This window comes from Lucilia sericata, unplaced genomic scaffold (assembly GCF_015586225.1).
Source record: "Lucilia sericata isolate MDLA Ls3-8-SP2 unplaced genomic scaffold, ASM1558622v1 Contig000018F_arrow, whole genome shotgun sequence".
In the NCBI taxonomy this organism is placed as follows: Eukaryota; Metazoa; Arthropoda; class Insecta; order Diptera; family Calliphoridae; genus Lucilia; species Lucilia sericata.
In genome coordinates, this window is record NW_023994057.1 from 686,807 (window position 1) to 708,708 (window position 21,902).

The following is a 21,902-nucleotide window of genomic DNA, read 5'->3' on the forward strand; positions in this document are numbered from 1 at the left end:
TATAATCTAAAGTCCTAATACAAGAGTTTTTTAGGTCGATAGCGAGTTGAACGGTAAGATATTTATAAGAAAATATATTTTATTCGAATATTACACTTTTACTTCTGATAACTTGGTTTATCTTTCGTTTAATCAATTGTCCTACAGAATACTAAAGAAATTTAAATATCCATGCAAAAGGCGATTAATATGTTTTAAATAACGAATTCCAGGATTTGTAGAAACCTGTTCTGTTTACCAACCCAAATCATATAAAAATTTCTTTATAATATATGTAACGCATAGTTCTATTATTAAAAGTCAAAGGGGATGTTATATTAATAAAAATTTTATATTTAATACAAAAAAACATTATTTCCAAAGATTAATTATGTCCTAGTACGATTTATATTTGTATGCTTATTTTCAATACATATAACATAAAATTTATATTAAATAATGAAAACACATTTCCTTTTAACGAAAATTGCATTAAAGGTTGAAGGTGTAACAAATTCGTTTCGAACTAAAATATTATATTACTCTAACTTGTTTTCATGTGAAAATGTGAATAAATGTGGTTTTATACTCAATCCACAAACACTTGAAATTTATTGATGTGTGTTTACTACAATATGTATTTGAAAAAAGAGAATACGAAAAAATAAAATCGAACAAAATTGTAATACCCTGGATATTGCTTCTTACAGTCGGGAGCAAAAAAGTAGTCGAACAATGTGAAAATAAAATTTACCTATTCAGAAATACATTATCATTAAAATCAGTAGAGAAAAAACTGATATGTGTTACCTTTCACCTACAATATCCTGCTAAGCCCTATACCAAGTTTTATTTACCAATTTAAATTTCGCAGTTATAATTTTTTTCTGCTCATTTAATACATAATATCAAAAATATTGTTGGTGTAGTGTTTTATTACTACTAACATATTGTCCACTGATGTTTATATCGGTTTTGTTTGTAAAGATTTTGGATGGGGTTGAGCTCTATTTATGTTGAGTTATTATATGAAGGCATAATGCGAACAAAAAAGTCTAGAGAAAATTCAACCGTTGAAAAGTTTTTCTATATATTGTCAACATAGAGAGGTTTTGTTACCCGGGGATAGTGAATGAGGATGGAAAGAGTAGAGCAATTGTTCCTTCAACACATAAACATGTACAATATAGACTTTTAAAAGTTGGTGTTAACTTGTGATAACATTTTCGAGTTGAAAGCAATTGAATGTTGTGAGTATATTCCTAAATAAAATTAATGGATGTTAAAAAGGTGGTGTCACTCCAATACTAAAGACACTTCCATTAACTCACACCTAAACATACATACATAAATACGGCTAATGTATGTATATAGGATTGTATACATGTGTACATTTTGTGTTTAACATGCGATTGTACACAGTAGAAATCTTTCAAATTGTACCAAATACGTACATACATATGTATGTATCAGGCGCGGATACAGCTCAAGCGTCTGAAGGCGAAATTTGGTCTTTATGGTTTTTAACGAATGGCCTTTTACCAGCTTTAATTTAACTAGCGTTCAAAGTTTGTAGCTGAATTTTGGACCAATCCTTGTTAAAATGAATAAGACACTTGATTACAATGCGAAATTATGTTCGATTATTCGAACTTTACAGTTAGTTTTTTAGTACATATTGTTAAAAATTTGTAACTGAAATAACAAAATTTTTAAAATTCAATTACGAATTTTTAACAATCCAACTTGTTAGTTAAATAAAAGCTTCCCGTTTCCCAAATAGGCTGTAATCTGTTCCAAAATTGGAAAACTTGAAGTTTAAAAAGCTTCTAAAATAAAGATCTTTGAAAATTTGTACTTCTGTTCGAAAAACTTGTAAAATTGTCAAAATAATATTTTTATCATGGGCATTCATTTTAAATGATTTTTATTTTGAATTAGGAAAAGAACAACTAAAAATGAAATTTTTCATTTTGAATTCAATTACATAATTACATAATTAATTAAAAATACATTTTTCATTTGAAATTCAGAAAAGAGCAATTGGTATTGAAATGTTTCATCTAAATTTCGAAAAAACATTAAAAAGTAAGGTTTTTTTATTTGAAATTCAGAACAAATGACAATGCGAATAACTAATTTATTTTTATTATTTTAAATAAAAAGGCGAGAAATAATAATGTAATAGTTTTTTTAAATTAAAACTTTTAAAATTTTTAATTCATTTCCTTGTGAATATTAAGTGAAAAATCTCACTTGATCATTTTCGAATTTGAAATTGAAAATAACAGCAGTTTTTTCAGTTCTAGTTCAGATCTTGATCATTTTCGAATTTGAGATTGAAAATAACAGTTTTTTCAGTTCTAGTTCAATTCTAGTTCAGTTCTAGTTCAGTTTTGGTTCAATTCTAGTTCTGTTCTAGTTCTGTTCTAGTTCTAGTCTTTTCTAGTTCTGTTCTAGTTCAGGTCTCATTGAAATTTTTCTATTAAAAAAGAGAAAAAATTTTCAGTTAAAGCTTTTAACAGACAATTTTCAATAAAAAATTTCTTTTAAAGAAAACTTATTTCTCAAAAATTTTCAACTAAAAGAAACTTTTTAAAGATAATTTTTTTATTAAAAGAAATTTTCCGATAGAAAATGTTTGATAAACATTTTCTTTAAAAAAAATGTTAGATCAAAATTTTCTTTTAATATAAAATTAGCAATAAAAGGTTTCTTTTTGTAGAAAATTTTCGATAAAAAAATATACCAACCCCCCCAAACCCCTTCTTCCGTGGATCCGCACCTGATGTATGTATGATTGAAGTTCTCAATTTATTAAGTATTTTATCATAAAATGTTGTGCCTTAAATAGGTACAAGTATGTATAACAATAATATCAATGAAGAAGGGCCTAACTACACAAAAATGTCTAAATAATATAGTCTAAAATAAGTAATCGTATTTTCTTCCTGAATACCGATATTGATATTGTGGTATTGTTAATAGAAACAAAAAGTATTGTTAATTGTCTACCATATCTTTCTTAAAACTCTACTCTTAATCTTCATGCCTCAAAATGCTGTCAGTATTATTTGAGTCCTTTTGTATTTAACTCAAGAATGTGCGTATATATATTTGTAAATGTCAGTCTCTTTGTATGTCTGTCTGTGTGTATGTTTATATGTAGATATTTAATTTGATAGAACTAATTGTAAGGATTTTACATTGTTGGTTGCGAAAGGCAACATCCACTTGTCTTTCGAAATTCTGCAGAAGCAACAAAGGCGGGAAAAAACGGCTGACGAAGCAAAATTCATTTAATTTTTTAATTAATTTCAAAGTTAATGTTAAAGAACGGTTAATTAAATTTTCGTTCTTTATAAATTTTTTTTTCGTACATACATACATTGTATTTTTTAAGAAATTCTTTTTACATTTCATAAAATATTGTTTTCCAAGGAGTAAAATAACATTTTACAGAAGATGTCTAATGCAATATTAAAAATGTATAAATAAAAATTATAAAGATGTTTTGTCATTATTTTTGCCAATTAAAACTTTATCAACAATTTAAATTTGAACCATTTTAGTCTTTTGTTTAAAAGACGGATAAGCGAGATTTCACAAAATCCCAACAAAATAAAATTAAAAAAGTTAAAGTATTAGGAAGTGTGTCAAAGATGTAACTTAGATGTTAAACAAGAGTTTTTTTCCATTATCTGTCTGTGGAATACATCGTCAATATTTGTTGACATTCTCTAAAAAAATCGATATGTTTTTGTTACTAATATTAATTTTAAAATATTTCCTTCTTTTCTCCATTTGTTGTGAACTAGCAATCCTGAGTACACTGTGCAAAGAGTTTTTGCAGTTCAATGTCTCTGCCATTTTATACATGATGAATAATGAACAGTTTGGTCATAGCACGGCGTCGGCACAATATTTTTTACAACTTGCTGGTTATTTGGGTATACCGGTGATATCGTGGAATGCGGATAATTCGGGTCTGGAGAGGCGTGCTTCACAATCGACACTTCAACTTCAGTTAGCTCCAAGTATAGAACATCAAAGTGCAGCTATGTTGAGCATATTAGAACGTTACAAATGGCACCAGTTTTCGGTAGTCACCTCCCAGATAGCCGGTCATGATGATTTTGTTCAAGCTGTAAGGGAGCGTGTAGCTGAAATGCAAGATCATTTTAAATTTACCATCCTCAATTCAATTGTTGTAACGCGTACTAGTGACTTGATGGAACTTGTTAATAGCGAGGCAAGAGTAATGCTCCTCTATGCCACGCAAAGTGAAGCAATCACTATTCTTAGAGCTGCTGAAGATCTGAAGTTAACTGGCGAAAACTATGTGTGGGTTGTCAGTCAATCAGTAATAGAAAAAAAGGATGCTCATCCCCAATTCCCTGTGGGCATGCTGGGTGTTCATTTCGACACAAGCAGCGCAGCTTTAATGAATGAAATATCGAATGCAATTAAGATCTATGGCTATGGCGTAGAAGCCTATGTATCAGATCCAGCAAATCATGGAAAGAAATTAAACACTCAGTCATTGTCATGTGAAGACGAGGGCAGAGGTCGTTGGGATAATGGAGAATTGTAAGTACAAATAACCAATTGTTTCCCTTAACGGTGATTGACTATTAATTCTTTGCTTTCCGAAGGTTTTTTAAATATTTACGAAATGTGTCGATAGATGGAGACTTGAACAAACCAAATATTGAGTTTACAGCCGATGGTGACCTCAAGTCAGCAGAACTAAAAATTATGAATCTTCGTCCTGGTGCCAACAATAAAAACTTAGTATGGGAGGAGGTGAGTGTTGCATATTTTCTAGATTCCTCAGTTGATTTCAATAGACAAATTTTCTGTGGTATTTTACAGATCGGTGTATGGAAGTCTTGGGAAACACAAAAACTTGATATTCGCGACATAGCGTGGCCTGGCAATTCACATGCTCCACCACAGGGTGTTCCGGAAAAGTTCCATTTAAAAATTACATTCCTCGAAGAAGCACCCTATATCAATCTCTCGCCTGCGGACCCAGTTAGTGGCAAATGTCTTATGGATCGTGGTGTCCTATGTCGAGTGGCAGCTGATCACGAGATGGCTGACATCGATGTGGGGCAGGCTCATCGCAACGAATCTTTCTACCAGTGCTGTAGTGGTTTTTGCATTGATCTTTTAGAGAAATTTGCCGAGGAGCTAGGGTTCACATACGAACTAGTACGGGTTGAAGATGGTAAATGGGGTACACTTGAGAATGGTAAATGGAATGGTTTAATTGCCGAATTGGTAAATCGTAAAACCGATATGGTATTGACCTCACTAATGATCAATACAGAACGTGAAGCTGTGGTGGATTTTAGCGAACCCTTCATGGAAACGGGCATTGCCATTGTTGTGGCAAAACGTACCGGTATTATATCCCCCACTGCTTTCTTAGAACCTTTCGACACTGCTTCCTGGATGTTGGTTGGCATTGTCGCAATACAAGCTGCCACCTTCATGATCTTTCTTTTCGAATGGCTTTCACCCAGTGGTTACGATATGAAACTCTATCTTCAGAATACCAACGTCACTCCATACCGATTCTCCTTGTTTCGCACTTATTGGCTAGTATGGGCAGTCCTCTTCCAAGCCGCCGTACATGTAGACTCGCCAAGAGGTTTCACCTCCCGCTTCATGACCAATGTCTGGGCTCTGTTTGCCGTAGTCTTTCTTGCCATATATACTGCCAACTTGGCTGCCTTCATGATAACGAGGTACCTTTTCTCTTGAATACATCGCATTTGCCAACCAGTTATTAACATGTTTCTTTCATTTAAGGGAGGAATTTCATGAATTCAGTGGTTTAAATGACAGCCGTTTGGTTCACCCCTACTCGCACAAGCCATCCTTTAAATTTGGCACTATTCCTTACAGTCACACAGACTCCACAATCAATAAATACTACAAGGAAATGCATTACTATATGAGACAGTAGGTCATCACATTTTATTGCTACACATTTCTAAACATTTATAATCCTTACATTTCTGCATGACCAAATAAATCAACAACAATAACAACATATAAATAAAAACTAAATAAAATTGTTCTTTTTACATTTTTGTCTCGTTTCTTATTTTGCCGGATCATCATTATTTTGTTTAGATACAACAAATCAAGCGTGGCAGATGGCGTTGCGGCTGTTTTGAACGGTAACTTGGATTCATTTATTTATGACGGCACTGTATTGGATTATCTGGTGGCGCAAGATGAAGACTGTCGTTTGATGACTGTTGGTAGCTGGTACGCCATGACAGGTAATGAGTCAGCAATTTTTGTAAATTAAATAATTTAATTTAACAATTGTTTGTTTTTCTTTTTTTGTATTCTCCTTACTGTTACGGTGTTTATAGGTTATGGTTTGGCTTTTAGCCGCAATTCAAAATACGTCCAAATGTTTAACAAACGTTTGCTAGAATTTCGCGCTAATGGAGATTTAGAACGTTTGCGTCGTTATTGGATGACTGGTACATGCAGACCTGGCAAACAAGAGCACAAATCGTCTGACCCTCTCGCCTTAGAACAGTTCTTGTCAGCATTTCTACTATTAATGGCTGGCATTTTATTAGCGGCACTGTTACTCCTGCTCGAACATGTCTACTTTAAATACATACGTAAACGTATTGCGAAAAAAGACGGAGGTCACTGTTGTGCTCTCATATCACTCTCAATGGGAAAATCGTTGACATTTCGTGGTGCTGTCTATGAGGCTACCGAAATACTTAAAAAACATCGATGTAACGATCCCATTTGTGACACGCACTTGTGGAAAGTTAAACACGAACTGGACATGACTCGTTTGAGAGTTCGGCAACTGGAGAAGACGATGGATAAACATGGTATAAAAGCTCCTCAATTAAGGTAAATATCACTTTACATTATATTGAAAGTTTATATGTAACTCTACCCAGATAATAACATATATATATACAGACTTGCGTCATCATCGGATTTATTAAATCATCATCATCTCAAAGAACGACCTCCTTTGATGGGAAATTTGAGTTTAGCAGCAAGCGCACAAGATTTATACAGGTGGTAAGTTTTTCGTTTTCTAGTCCCTTCACGCATGCTATCATGAACCAACCCATCCCAACCAATCAATCCATAATTTTACACTATATTTCAAAACCTAGCATGTTTGCTTTTTAACCAACGAACAAACCAACGTCTTTGATAACTTTTCAAAAGATAATATAGATCCTTTCCACCATTAACGTGCAATCCTAATAACTTAAGAACTAATTAGAAAATGTCACAAAAACCCAACTAATGTAAAAATCTCTTTCTTAAATTTATTAATTTTACTTCTATACACATCTCTATATTGTACATATATTTATGTACGAATATAAATATGTATGTAACTTCATGCATATGTACATTAGGGTGTCCCGTGGACAACATTTTTGTTGGAATACCTCTCAAACGATGCGTATTAATGTAATAAATACAAGAAAAATAAAAAAATAAACATTTGAAAAATATTATACTGAAACCAAAATTTTCAATCGCTGGTACGGAACTGAGGCCCTTTCAAAAAATACTCTTTATTTTTCTCGTGTTAGATACGTTATTACGCATCATTTGAGAGGTATTCCTACATAATATTCTTAAAAAGACAGTTCCACGAGACACTCGTATGTAATGTACATACATACATATGTATGTATTTATTAACTTTAGGAACGTATGTGTACGTATGCATATACATATATTAGGTTGGCCCTGCTTCTATTAGAAAAATTTAGGTACTGATATTTCCACAGAAAGTGGAAGCTGGGATCCAAAATTCTGGGATCAAAATTGGGTGAGCTGGGTCAAAGGATATAAAGGTTAAATAATGACATAAAAAATTGTATTTTACGAAAAATCTTTGAGAGGCGCTGGTATATCACCAACTTTTTGGGCTAGTTAAAAAATATTGAAAAAAATACATGTTTTAAATTTTAGCAAAGCTTTATTTCAATGTGGCGTAACAACACTTTTTAAAATATTACAGGAGAGACAAAAACTAATTATAATTAAAACTGTTGTTGTTAAAAAAAATGGCATTGTGTTTCATTTATTACAACCAATCTAACATGGCACATAAATGATTGATATCGAATTGAAAGCGCCTTTCGAAGACCTTTCATGTGATGCAAAATTGCGTAAATTTTCTTTGTAAGAAATATTAATATATTATCCAGCTCACCAAATATTGACGCCAGGACAATAATTTTGATAAATGGTATTTTGGAATTTGGGCACAGCGGGAACATAATCAACTTCCATTTTAGGGCCACCCTAATGTATGTCTATCAATGTTTATATTGACTTCACGCATACATACTTATGGATACGAGTTGTAAAATGTACGTTTATCTATTTCACATATTCAATTCCAATTTTATTACCATGTTTCCTTAAAATAAACAATGTAAATATTTCCTCATGTGCACCACTATTTTATATATTATTTTATCTCACTCCTAGATACACCCAACGAAATAAGAATATAGTCCCTTTAAAATTGTTTGAGTCGAATATGTAGATTACACAATAATCACAAAAGATACATATGTATGTATATGAATGGACATGATAATTATAATCGTAATAATGGTACTTAAATGTTTACAAGAAGTATTTTGTAAAAGTCATTCCACGTTCATACTATTGGGATGAATAATCTTAATTATTACTTATGTAAATCAATAACATTTTTAGTGACATTATAATTATAACGTTGGGTGTTCCTATATACATATTTCCTTTAAATATTTAGACATATGCACATGTATGTATGCTCGAATATACACACATACATACATACATACGTGTGCATATTTATCTATTGTTTATTGTAGACAAAATATTGTGTACCTACGTATGTTTGTATATTAATGTAGTGATAATATGATTATTATAATAATGATGATTTACATTAAATTACTTTTATCTTGATTACGAATTTTGGCACACTCACACTCACAAATTTCCGTCAATTCACTTGTTTGTTGTTTTAAGCCAGCCCACCAAAAATATCCAAGCAAGTATCTGACTAAACTTTCGTTTTTGTCATTTATTTATTTATTTATTTTTATATGTAATTAGATAAATACTTAAGTCCGTACGTTTATACATAAGTATTTGTATGTATGTATGTATTCATATATAGTATGTATTTTTGAATAAATCTATAGATGTATTCATTTGTATTATAAAATTTTTCAAGATAGCGTTTTTATGACTTTCAGAACTTTGCGACATAAGTAGATTGATAGAACTAAAATAGGAATAAAATATTTTGTAAATAAACCTTAATAAAACAACTAATAAGCATTTGTGCTTAAAATTAAAATTCGCGAAAATTTGGCAAACTCTGTAATACATATGGTGCGATATTTCTATCAATAAAATAAATTTGTGTTTCTTTAACCGAGCAAAAGTATTCTTGATTAAGATCAATAACGTTAACTACTTCCTCTATTGCATCTTAAAATGATTGCCTTTCAAAAAAGATTTTGGAATGCATATGTACATACATATATTCAGCAATTATTGTTTGTTGTGTAGAAGTCTGCTTTTCAACAGCTTAAAAATAATTTAATTTTGAATCTTTTAAAATTTTAATCAATGTTCAGTGTTGAAAAATAATATTAATTCAATGAAATCAACACAATTTCAACAGTGTGAAATATAAACATTTTGGATTCCTTAAGCAGAGCCTCTATGCGAGAAATCATATATAAAAATCATGTAATCTTTCACAACAAGTGCAAACAGAGAGCAGGCCTTAAACATTTATTGCTGGGAAATAGCTGTCTATTTAATAAAAGCGTTTATTATGAAATAGGCATAAATCTTTTTTCTAACAAAAAAATAATTATGTAGTTATATGAAACCAAAAAATATTGATTTTTTTACTTTTAAGTTATGTTTTACAAAAAATTAAACATAGAACAAAAAAATCAAATATATGAATACCCTAATATATTTCATATTTACTGACATGTATATTTTATGAAAAATATTTTGAAAAGATTTTCCAATTAAGATAAATTCCGTTCTTTTTATTTTAAAAACAATTTTAATAATTTACATAACACTAGCTTACAAACTTTTTTTGTTTGTTCATGAAATGAAACATATATTTTTAATTTTTATATTTTTTTCTATACGTCAAAATTTTGTTATAAAGAGGTTTTAATTTTGCATCTTCCTTTAGTAGTTTTTACGAATTATTTTTTTTTAGTATTTTTTTATTAAAAAACATAAATTTCGAAAATAATATTGACAATTTTTTCTTAATAAATAATTCAAAAATTTTACGTCCTAATTTTTTTAATATTTTTTCTGGTCTTAGCCTAAATAAAAAATCCATATAAGTTTTATATCATGAGCAAAATCATTGTAAACTAGTGTAATTAATAGGGAGTAATTGTTATTCATTGAAATACATAGTACATTAGTTAATATTTCAAACTTACTCACTACTGAACTTATCCTACTATGTGGCCACTTAAAACTACCATCAATTTATGGGTTGATATATTTTAGACATACATACACCTTAATTTTACTTCTTTTGTAATATTTTATGGTAGAATTGGGACATATTCCTTTTTATTATAGAATAAAATAGAAAACAAAAAACTAAATTGATTGATGAGATCTAGAAAAAATTGAATAACTGGCGACAATGACCCATTTGATGTCCCAATGCCAAAAATAAAAAATAAATACATGTTTCACACATCATCAATCACACACATAGATGACTTAACAATATACATTATATTTGCATTTATGTATTAAATAATTATATCAGTTAATTAAAATAAATCTAATAACATTTTTTTCCACCTCCACTCGCCCCATTTCTTTTTACAATAATATTAGGTCCTATAAAACGGAAATAGCGGAAATGGAAACCGTGCTGTAAAGTTCAAAATATAAATAGAAAATCTTAAATGCTGAAAAAAGTCAATCCAACACATAGTTAACCATAACTTCTGTTCGCAGCAACAACACCAACAAAATTGGAAAGAGCTAAACGTTTTTAAGGACAACAAGAAAAACCTTATGGGTTTTAACAACAAATGCAGAAAAAAAGTCTGTATCTATAAAAAAAAAACAAAAAAAAAACAAAAAAGAAAAAAATCAAGCAACATTTTGTGTGCCATATTTGTAAGTTAACAATGAAAACAAAAGCCCAACATTAAATAAGTAATACATATTTAACAATAGATACTGCTCGGCCAAGTCGAGCATTTTATATCCTCCACTACTGATACTCAAAACAAATCATTTATTGTCAATATCCATAACAAAAGAAAAACAAATAGACTTGTTTGTGAATACAATGACTTTGGTAAACCAATTTCCAACCAACAACTTCATAAATCTTTTCATCTAATTTATTTAAATTCGGGGACCATTTGGCCACCGAAAATAATGTAGAATAATTTTACACAATAATCGTCCAACACATTGAAAAAAATACTTTTGACCAACAGCAATGATGGAGAGTATAAAAGCCAACAAAAAAAGAAACCAAAAGTCAACAAATACTTATACATGTACTACATACATACATATGTAGATGCTTAGGATCTATAAAAATACAAACATATTGCATCCCAACAAACACAAAATGAAACAAGTAAGAAATTATAGTCGGACCTGGCCGACCATACAAAACTCTACACCAGTTGTGAGAATAAAATGTGAGTTATCATTCATAATAGAGCATTTATGTTGAGTTGCATATTGCCTCCGATACATTTAAGCAATTGATTGACAAAAAAAAAACTAATTCTCTAAAAGACTTTTTATATGGGGGCTGGGATAAATAAAAATTTTGCTGATTGGTTTACGTTTACTTTATGTAAACGTATGTTTTTATGCTGAATTTCTTCGCCGCATTTATCCTTTTAAGTGAATTTTGGATATTTAAGGCTTTGTATGGGGGCTAAGATCAAATGAGGCCGGATCATTACAAAATTCGGCAGGGTCAATCAATGGTAGTATAAAACCAAGTTGTGCCTCTTTTTGTGGAGATACGAATATATTAAACATAACTAAGAGCTAAAAAGCCCAAATAGGAGGGTCCGGTTGTATGGCATCTAGATGAAATAAATTAATAAATTACAACCAAAATTAATAAGGTTCGTCCTTGGGACAAAATTCATTAAATTATATTTAAAATTGCGACCTGTACATTGATTACAAGGTTTAATGGACGGACGAAGGACAGATGGACGGACATACTTGATTGACCCAGCAAACAATTCTAAGTCGATTGGTTTACTTTAAAGTGTGTGTAGGACAAATACTTTTGTGCGTTACAAACATTTACACACTATAGTGGTATAGGGTATCTCAATAAAACATCAATTTCATTTGATATTTGGATGACAAATAGAAATTTGAATTCTAAATTTCCATTTAATTCAATAAAATAAATGTTTTTTATTTATATTGTTATATCAAACCACGGTTTGCTGGGATATTACAAATAAAAATACATAAATGTTTATTTATTGTCTGGGTATTTGATATGTATTGACAACAAATGAAGAGTATAAAAGCTTATTAAGCAATCTCCATCATTTTCATAAACTTGAACAAATTCTTGCGATATTTGTCTATTTATGTATATTTTAAGTCTTATTAAAATTAAAATTTCAAATTAAAAAGTTTGTGAACTTTCTTTATACATACAAATGTTTATGTACATGTATGTATGTATACTTGAAAAATTTAGAACAAATGTTTGCGTATCTTAAATACAAAATGGACATTGTTAACTTTGCTTCTATGCTCTTGAGAAAAAAGTTTTAAGTATTTCAAGAGTGTGATCAAACGATAAAATATTGAAAAATTTACACACTCATAAAAACACACCAATGACCGACCGCCAGTTGTCATACACTAAAAAATCAAAATAGTTGTTTAGTATACAAGAAAACTTCAAAAAGAGCTTTAAAGTTTTCAATAACATTCAAACTAATTTTTCTATAAAATACTACCTTACTAACTCATAAAGCTTTTAAGATTGTCGCTATTGAAATCTTTAAGGTTTTTAATTATTCTTTTTTATTTAATAAAAACACATTCAATAACAATAATTTTTCATGACGAAATCCTTATTTATTAGTTAAAAATTAAGAGAAAAGTCCCCAAAAATAATATTTATTATATTTTTAAATGTACAGAAATCAGAAGCTTTTCAAGCGTCCCGGTTTGGAAAAGAACTTAATGCATATATTAATTAATTTAAAATGTTTTTAGCTTTAAGAACGTAAATTAATTGTTGTTATACATTTTTTAACTCATTAATATTGTGATCATTTTATAAAGATTCACTTAAAAACACACATACAAACATACAAAAAACCCTAAATCTAGATTTTAAAAATTATATTTTTTCTGCTTATAATATTCACCGAAAACAAAACAACAAATGCTTAATTAATTGAAGTAGTTTAAGTGTGAAAAATCTCTCTCTCTCTGCGTACAAACAAATAATTCTTTAATTTATTATAGTATTTCTAATATTTTAAATTACACAGTTCAATTACTGCCATTTTAAACAACTTTTTTTAATTTATTAAACTTAAATTATTTTTAATTAATTTTGAAAACTCCCCTAACTAAAATTAGAAAATGGAATTGCACTAACCTGCTTTCATTATTGACATACATATGTCAATAATGACATAATAATAGAGTGTCCCGAAGAACAAACAGCTTTTTAGGAATTCCATGTAGGAATACCTCGCAATCGATGCATATTAATGTACTAAACAAGACAAAAATATAAAATATTTTTTAATGGTCCTCAGTTCCCTACCAGCGATTGAAAATCCTGACCTCGGTATAATTTTTGAAAAATAAAATATCTTCGATTTGTTCTAGATGGGTCTCAAAAATTCTGTTAAAGAGGCATAATATTTTCACTTTTTATCAAAATGCATAGGTGTCAAAATTGTCCTAATAATAGTTTCACATTTGGTATAGTCCATTTCAGAGTTTTTAAATTTGTTTGGAAATTATATGCCCCTTATAATACACTAAAAGTTGTTTTGCGGACCAGAAATGCACTAACAAAAATTTTATTTATTTTTCCCGCGAAAAATAATAATAGAGTGTACACGGGACACCCTAATGTACATACATATGTAGGTACATATTTGAATGTTTTACAATAAATCGTTCAGGTAGTGCTTTTCTGATTAGTTTTGACTTCTTCTCATTAAAACCTGAAAATCTAACGAGTACGGAACTCAGAGCAAAATATATAGTAGCTACATTTTTATTTACAGTGGAATTAGAAAAGACAAAAAAAAACAAATATTTCCTTTTAAAATTACAAAAGTATTTGACTGTCTATCACTCCACCACATTCCTATTATTCATGTACATACATATGTATGTATGTACAAATTGTTTGTTCTAATAAATAATTTCTAATGTGAAATTTAGTTTTGTAAGAAAACACAAATACAAAATATGATAAAAATAAAGCAGGGTTACACGTATTTTTTATAAAACCAAAAACAAAAAGTTATTACAACTTACATACATTCAAAAATATATTTGAGAATTTAAATTATACAACAACATTTATTTTTTGATACATCGAGAGATTTTTAGTTGTTTCAAAAGAATGACAAGAGTGACAAGTATTAAATTGAATTGCATTGAATTTGTAAAGAAATACAACAAATACATTTACGATCAAATAAAAAGCATAAATAATACATATTTTTATTGCTTTTGTGAGTGCCATAGTTTAAAAAATCATATGGTCTTTGTTAGCATTTTTTATTTGTTTTTCGAATAATTTAATTATAAAAAGAAAAATACCAATTGTTTATGAAAATTTCATAAATTAAAAATTTAATTAGAGAACACTTATTTAATATACATAGTTAAAAACGATAAATTAAACGCAAAGAAAAAAATAGCAGACATAATTTACATACACAAAATATTTAGGTCGCATTTGCAAGGAAACAGATGACATGATTCCATATTCTTAGTGCCTGTAGTGGTATGCGGACAGGACGAGTCAATATCTAGTACAGTTGTGTGAATGTGGGCCTATATTTTATTACCATAAATATGTAAATGAACATGTTTGCAAGCCCAAAAATATTTAACGGCATGAAATGCAAAAGCACTTGAATGAAATAATTGGAACCCTACGTGTCTCAGCCGTTGATAAGTGGGTATGTAATAGATTCCATACACTGAGGTTAACATTTTAAATTACCTTATTTTTAGAAAGAAAAACTAAATAAAAATAAACAAATAATGTGCTCCTTATACTTAAATAATTTTTTTATTATTATTTTTTTTTTTTTTTTTGTCAGCATAACTAAGATATTTACATACATATGTATGTATATTAAAATTTTGTAAATACCTTTTAATAAGAAACTTATTGTGGGGGTAAAAAATTTACACAACTCGAAATATTAAAAAGTTCAGGGACACTATTGCACAAATAACAGTTTTCAAACACAAATTTCAAGTTTAGTTTAAAATATAGATTAAGATAATTTATAGAATTATAAACTAAAACTTATTAAGGACAAAATTCAAATTCTTTGGTCCGTAACATATTAACTAATAATTAAAGTTGAGAAAACAGAACAATTTAAACATTACACCGTTCGACAAAAAGAAAAAAATTAGTTAGACACGAACCGGATGATATACCTCTGAAACTGCGTTTTTTGTTTTATTTCGTGATCCTGTGTCCTTTTTAAAGCACTTCAAAGTTTTAAAAAGTACATTTTTCAAAAACTGTTTTTTACATCTTCGACATCGACATTGCAAAAGTCCGTTTTGTTTCTAGCCATATTTTTGCATAGCAAACATAAATTTTTAAATCATACTTTTGAAATTTCATACTGATACTTTTTCTTAAAAAATTTCTATATAATTAATTTTATTAAAATTATATACGGTTGTTTTTTTAAATATCAACTATTCGAAACCCAGTTTTTGCAAAATGCAAATAATTGATATATAAATAATATATAAATAATAGTTGCTACTTACTAACCTTCAGTCCATGACATGTCAAGTGCATTAAATGTTTTGAGTTCAACAATTTTTATACCCCCTACACATTAATGAAACCATTAATTTAATTATCTTCAACAATATTTGATCAATTTCTTAATCGTTTAAATGTGATAAATAAAACGTAAATAATTCAATTGCAAAATGAATTTTAATGAATTTCGCTAGTAATTCCAAATATAGTTTTTAATTCCAAACAAAACAAGCAAAATTTGAATGAATAGAAATTTGAAAATATTGTTGTGTTTAATTTTTTTATTTGTTATTTACTTTTTTATTTAAAGGACTTAATAATTGGAGGGAGAATGTTCGAAGGGAGAAATGAAAGAAAAAGCAAAACAAGTTAACATTACATGATATAAGTAGTTAGTAATTTTAAAAGTTAATATACATAAAATTTAAAAATTAAATAAATAAAATGTGAAAAACTATTAAAATTATTATTTAAATTTAAGACAGTCGCCAATATAAATACAAAATTAGAAAAAAAAACAAGTTTATTTTAATAAATGTGTTCTGTATAAACAAATATACTATATGTATTAATAACAAAGTAAAATACCCCATCAATGAATAAATATTATTTCGATAGTTCCAAACCATCCAAGTACTGAGTACATAATGCATTTTCTTTTTGAAAAACACACATTTATGCATGAAATTCAACATACATACATATGAACATAAAATCAATTTAAATAATTAATTGGATTTGTAACGGATTATTTTTGTGAAATATTTGGCATATTGCACAGTGTATGTACATTAGAATGTCCCGAGGAACGGCCTTTTTAAGAATTTCATGTAGGAATACCACTCAATCGAAGCGTATTAATGTACTGAACACAAGAAAAATAAAAAATATTTTTTTTTTTTGGAATGGTCCTCAGTTCAATATAATTTTTGAAAAATAAAATATTTTCGATTTTTTTGAAATGGGTCTCTAAAAAATTCCATAATTTTGAGCTCATTGCGGGAACGTAATTTAAATTTTTTGTAGGACATTTTTGGTCTACAAAATGATTTTTAGTGGGTTGGAGAGGCATATTGTTTTCGCATTATATTGAAATGGGTGTCAAAATTGTCGTAATTTTTAGGTCATATAGAAAAATATTTAAAAAATAGTTTGGCATTCGGTTAAGTCCATTTCAGAATTTTTTAAAATGTTTGAAATTTGTATACCACTTATAATACAATAAAAGTCGTTGTGCAGACCAGAAATATACTAACAAACATTTTTATTATTTTTCCCGCGAAAAGCTCAAAATTACGGAATTTTTGACATCCAATTCAAAAAGATTTAGTACATTGAAACGCATAGTTTTAGAGGTATTCCTCCTAAAAAGTGGTTCACGGCACACCCTGTATATTTGGAACCATCGAAATATTATTTAAAACTTGATTATTTAATATTGAGTTATTATACAAATAAATTTAAAAACAAAGTAAGTAACAACCAAACATGTTTATATTGCCCACATGGTTTTTTAAATAAGTAACAAAACTTTCATATACATGAATTGATATTTTTAAGTTTAACAAGAAACCTCATTAAAAATTTAAAAAGCTATAAATTTAAAAGGCAACATTTAAATAATTTAATATAAATCATAAATAAAATTTAAATGTAAAATCATTGTTCCAAAACATAAATAAAAAAATGTCACTTTAACTAAAAAAATAAACAAAATACAAAAATTAAAAATAATTGATGGTAACTAAATAAAACAAAACAAAAAAAAAACAAATAATAAAAAATAATTTAAAATAAATTTAAAAATGGAATAAATTAAAAATTGTTGTGGTAGATACTGAAGCAAAAATAAAAAATGCAATAAATGTATACATAAATAAATTAAAGGTGTTTTCATTTATCAATCCAGCATTAATCGAATTTAAATAAAAACAAGAACCCTTCAATTTTGTATATTTTCTGAATAAACCAAAACATATTTTTTTTTTTAATTTAAATTTAAAAAACAATCTACGAAACCTTTCTTTTCATATATGTATGTTTGTACATCTACGAAACCTTTCTTTTCATATATGTATGTATGTTTGTACATACATATAATAGTACGGTACATAGGATCCGAAATAAAAAAGGAATATCGTTATATTCGGCTATGCCAAATCTTATATATACACTTACTTGTTTACATTCTTCTTCTATCTCCGAACGGAGATATTATAGGTCCTATAAAATTAGTCATGTCGCATTTCAATGCTATACTAGTAGAACTTGTTTATGTCGAATTTCATCGCAATACTGGTATTTTTAAGCCAGTTATAAGTGTTAATGTCAATTATGGGCTGATCCTCATAAAATTTGATAGAGAAATTTTAGTTTCTATAAAACCTTTTGTGCCGAATTTCATAGCTATACATTCCTTCTTTAAGTCAGTTATGAGCGTTAAAGTTATTTTCTGGAAGGGACCTTATATGGGGGCTAAGTGAAATCGTGAGCCGATATTATCGCCCATTTTCGATGGCAAACAAACTGCATCAAGTAGAAATATTTGAAAAGCTCTATAGCTTCTTCCGTTCGGACTCTATTGGTGCTGCAACCAACGGATGGACGGACAAGGCTAGATCGTCTTAATAAGGACCCTGAATATCTGGATCTTAGCCAATATTTAAAAACGGAATTACGAAATAAGTATGCCTCCCACATTTTTTGCTGGCGGGTATAATAATAAAGCTGAAATATGCATGTCTGATAGAGTTTGCTAATTTCAAATACCATTGTTCAACTCGATAATACCTATCAGAAAATTGATATAACTTCCAAAGTATTTCGAATCAAGATTGTTTTGTTTCACTGTGTAATTGGATACAAAATTGCAAGGCTTTCGTAGTGATATTACATGGTTACAGTTGTATCATGATTCTATACAAATTTTACAATAACAGCCAATTCAGACCGAGTCGAAATTACTTACCTGTTCAGACCGGTGTTGACAGTTCAGGATATTTTTTGAGCGTATTTCGACATCTATTTATTATACAAACATTATATTTTAATTAATGTTGAACACTTTTATAATTTTTTTAAAAATTTAAATTGAATTTCTTTATTTTTATGTTTTTTAATTTTTGTTCTTGTTCATGGTTGTAAAAATATGTATTTTTTATATTTAGGCAGAGATGTTCACTATAATAAGTGGTGTGTTATTTGGAACTCGGATAACAAGCCCTACAAAGAACCAAATTAACTGAATAATTTGCTACTTCTTTACAGACTTTTTGAACAGTACAAACATTTTTTTAACATTTGAAGTTTTCTGTGACATAAAACTTAAAACACTGAATATTTTGATATATAGAAACAAACAAAGCACTAACTGTTTTCAGTTAGGTTTTAATAAAAATAATAATATAAATATAAGTTTTAAAATTTAAATTTGTATAAAAAGAACATTTTTTAACGAAAAAATGTTTGTTAAATTTAAAGATTTCGTTAATGTGGCAACGCTGCAAAAAAGTACAATAGTACAAGATTTACCAACCCTGGGAACAATTATTATTTAATACGTTCAATTGCAACTCTACAGTTTATACAACTGTGTGAAAAAAACGAACGAAAAACTTCGAGAACGCAAGACAAAAATGACAACTCGTCCATTTTGTTATCGCTCCCAGTGGCATCCACAACGTAAGTGTATTATTTTCCAAAGAAATATATTTAAGAAATCAAGAATACTTCTAATTTACAATTTCATAAAAATATTAAACTTTATAAAGAGTTTAGAATACTTAAAAGAATACAGTGAATGCAATATGCATTTAAAAAAGAAAATTCTGGACACGTGTTGTAATGATGTTAGTGAGGTTATGTCGAGTCAATCACATTGTACTAATATTTCATCGGTTTCTACTTACAGGTTCCGTAACTCTTAACACGTTAAAATGTCGGGAGGCTTAGATATTTTGTCCCTCAAAGAGGAAGACATTACCAAGATGTTGGTAGCCACTACCCATTTGGGTTCTGAAAATGTCAACTTCCAAATGGAACAATACGTTTACAAGCGTCGTCCCGATGGTGTCAACATCATCAACTTGGGCAAAACCTGGGAAAAATTGGTTTTGGCTGCCCGTGCAATTGCCGCCATCGAACATCCCCAAGATGTAAGTTGAAAAACGAAAAAATAAAAATTAACCTAAAATTATAGTGATGATTTTATTACTAATCTTTCGGGTCTGAAATTTAATGAAGCCAACATCAAAGCTGACAAAATAACTAAGAATATAAGCTAAATATTATAAAGAAATGAAAACTAAAAAGGGTAATCTATATTTGTATTACAGGTTTTCGTCATCTCTTCCCGTCCCATTGGCCAACGTGCTGTCTTGAAGTTCGCTAAGTACACCGACACCACCCCCATTGCTGGCCGTTTCACTCCTGGTGCTTTCACCAATCAAATTCAATCTGCATTCCGTGAACCCCGTTTGTTGGTTGTAACTGATCCATTGACCGATCACCAACCCATCATGGAAGCTTCATACGTCAACATCCCCGTTATTGCTTTCACCAATACCGATTCTCCTCTTCGTTACATCGATATTGCCATTCCCTGCAACAACAAATCTCCCCATTCCATTGGTTTGATGTGGTGGTTGTTGTCCCGTGAAGTTCTACGTCTTCGCGGCACCATCTCTCGCAGTGTTGAATGGCCCGTTGTTGTCGATTTGTTCTTCTACCGTGATCCCGAGGAGGCTGAGAAGGAAGAAGCTGCCGCTAAAGAACTCATGCCCGCACCTAAAGTTGAAGAAGTTGTCGACCATCCCGTCGAAGAAGCCACCAACTGGGCTGAAGAAGTTGCTGCCGAAGCTGTTGGCGGTAATGAAGATTGGAATGACGATACTGTCAAATCCTCATGGGGTAATGATGCCAACTTCTAAGAAATTAATGTTGATTTCTTACTCAAAATATTGACCGAAATAAAAAGTTTTATTTCTATACACTTTAATTTCAATTTTGTTGTTTAATTTACTTAAATTTTGGTGGAAAAGCACTCTTAGATTGAATTAAAATTTAAACCAAACAAGTTACGTTTGTTTTGAAACTCTTAGTGTATACATATATGTATAATATATGAGAGTTTAGGGTAGTGCGCTAAATTTTTAATCCACTTAATATTTCACTAGTACTAAATATCCTTGTAAAAAATATTTTTCACAGATTTTCAGTATATTAGTGGGTAGTGAAGTTTGTATTTTTATATATATATATATACTAGAGTGCTCCAAAAAAACGAAGTTGCGAATTTTGCCCGTCCCCCCCTCTAGAATTGTTCTATGGGTTGTAAAACTATGTCATACAAAAAATTAGGCTGATAGGATAACGTTAACAGGTGCCGCAACGGCACTAAAGTTTCCAAGTGCATTTACAAGGGGAAAAAATCGATTTTTTTCAGTTTTTGCTAAAATTTTGCCACTTAATAATAAACTTTACAATGTATTGTGATGGAATCGCAATGTACACATAATAAGCTTTTCGGAAAGATATAAAACATAAATATTGGTTGAAAACTTTCAGAGTTATTGCAAATTCCCCAGACCATTAACGTGTCTCACAGCACATGAATTCGAAATGTGACAAAAAAATTAACATTTTTTAGGAAATACTGTAAAAAAACATTTTGTTACTTAAAATATATCTATAATAACTAGAATGTTAGCTTTTGTCTTTATACGATAACGCAAACTTGTTCTCAGCTATGGTTAAAAAAGTTTGAATTTTTCAACGGCCGTTTCAAATCTCCAATTTCAGTTTTTTTGAAACTTTGTTAAAC

At 29.3% G+C, this 21,902-nt stretch overlaps 2 protein-coding genes across 4 annotated transcripts in view; both read left to right on the forward strand.

Moving 5' to 3' along the window:
- The window catches only part of LOC119606800 (glutamate receptor ionotropic, NMDA 2B), a 61,063-nt gene extending 44,187 nt beyond the window's left edge, over positions 1-16,876 (forward strand). For 2 of the 3 annotated variants that reach the window (XM_037960396.1, XM_037960416.1), the window contains exons 4-12: positions 3,798-4,569; positions 4,635-4,785; positions 4,855-5,735; positions 5,800-5,952; positions 6,127-6,278; positions 6,375-6,882; positions 6,955-7,059; positions 10,909-15,245; positions 16,392-16,876. In XM_037960396.1, coding sequence (XP_037816324.1) covers positions 3,798-4,569; positions 4,635-4,785; positions 4,855-5,735; positions 5,800-5,952; positions 6,127-6,278; positions 6,375-6,882; positions 6,955-7,059; positions 10,909-10,951 — 2,765 coding nt within the window. In that variant the 3' untranslated portion in view covers positions 10,952-15,245; positions 16,392-16,876. The remainder of the gene's footprint in view (positions 1-3,797; positions 4,570-4,634; positions 4,786-4,854; positions 5,736-5,799; positions 5,953-6,126; positions 6,279-6,374; positions 6,883-6,954; positions 7,060-10,908; positions 15,246-16,391) is intronic. The other variant, XM_037960407.1, reaches the window with a different exon arrangement.
- Positions 16,877-19,653: 2,777 nt separating this feature from the next.
- Positions 19,654-21,083, forward strand: LOC119606898 (40S ribosomal protein SA). The gene is made up of 3 exons (XM_037960559.1): positions 19,654-19,762; positions 19,992-20,235; positions 20,416-21,083. Exons 2-3 carry the CDS (start codon positions 20,017-20,019, stop codon positions 21,007-21,009), a joined length of 813 nt encoding a protein of 270 aa, XP_037816487.1. The 5' UTR covers positions 19,654-19,762; positions 19,992-20,016; the 3' UTR covers positions 21,010-21,083.
- The last annotated feature ends 819 nt before the right edge of the window (positions 21,084-21,902 follow it).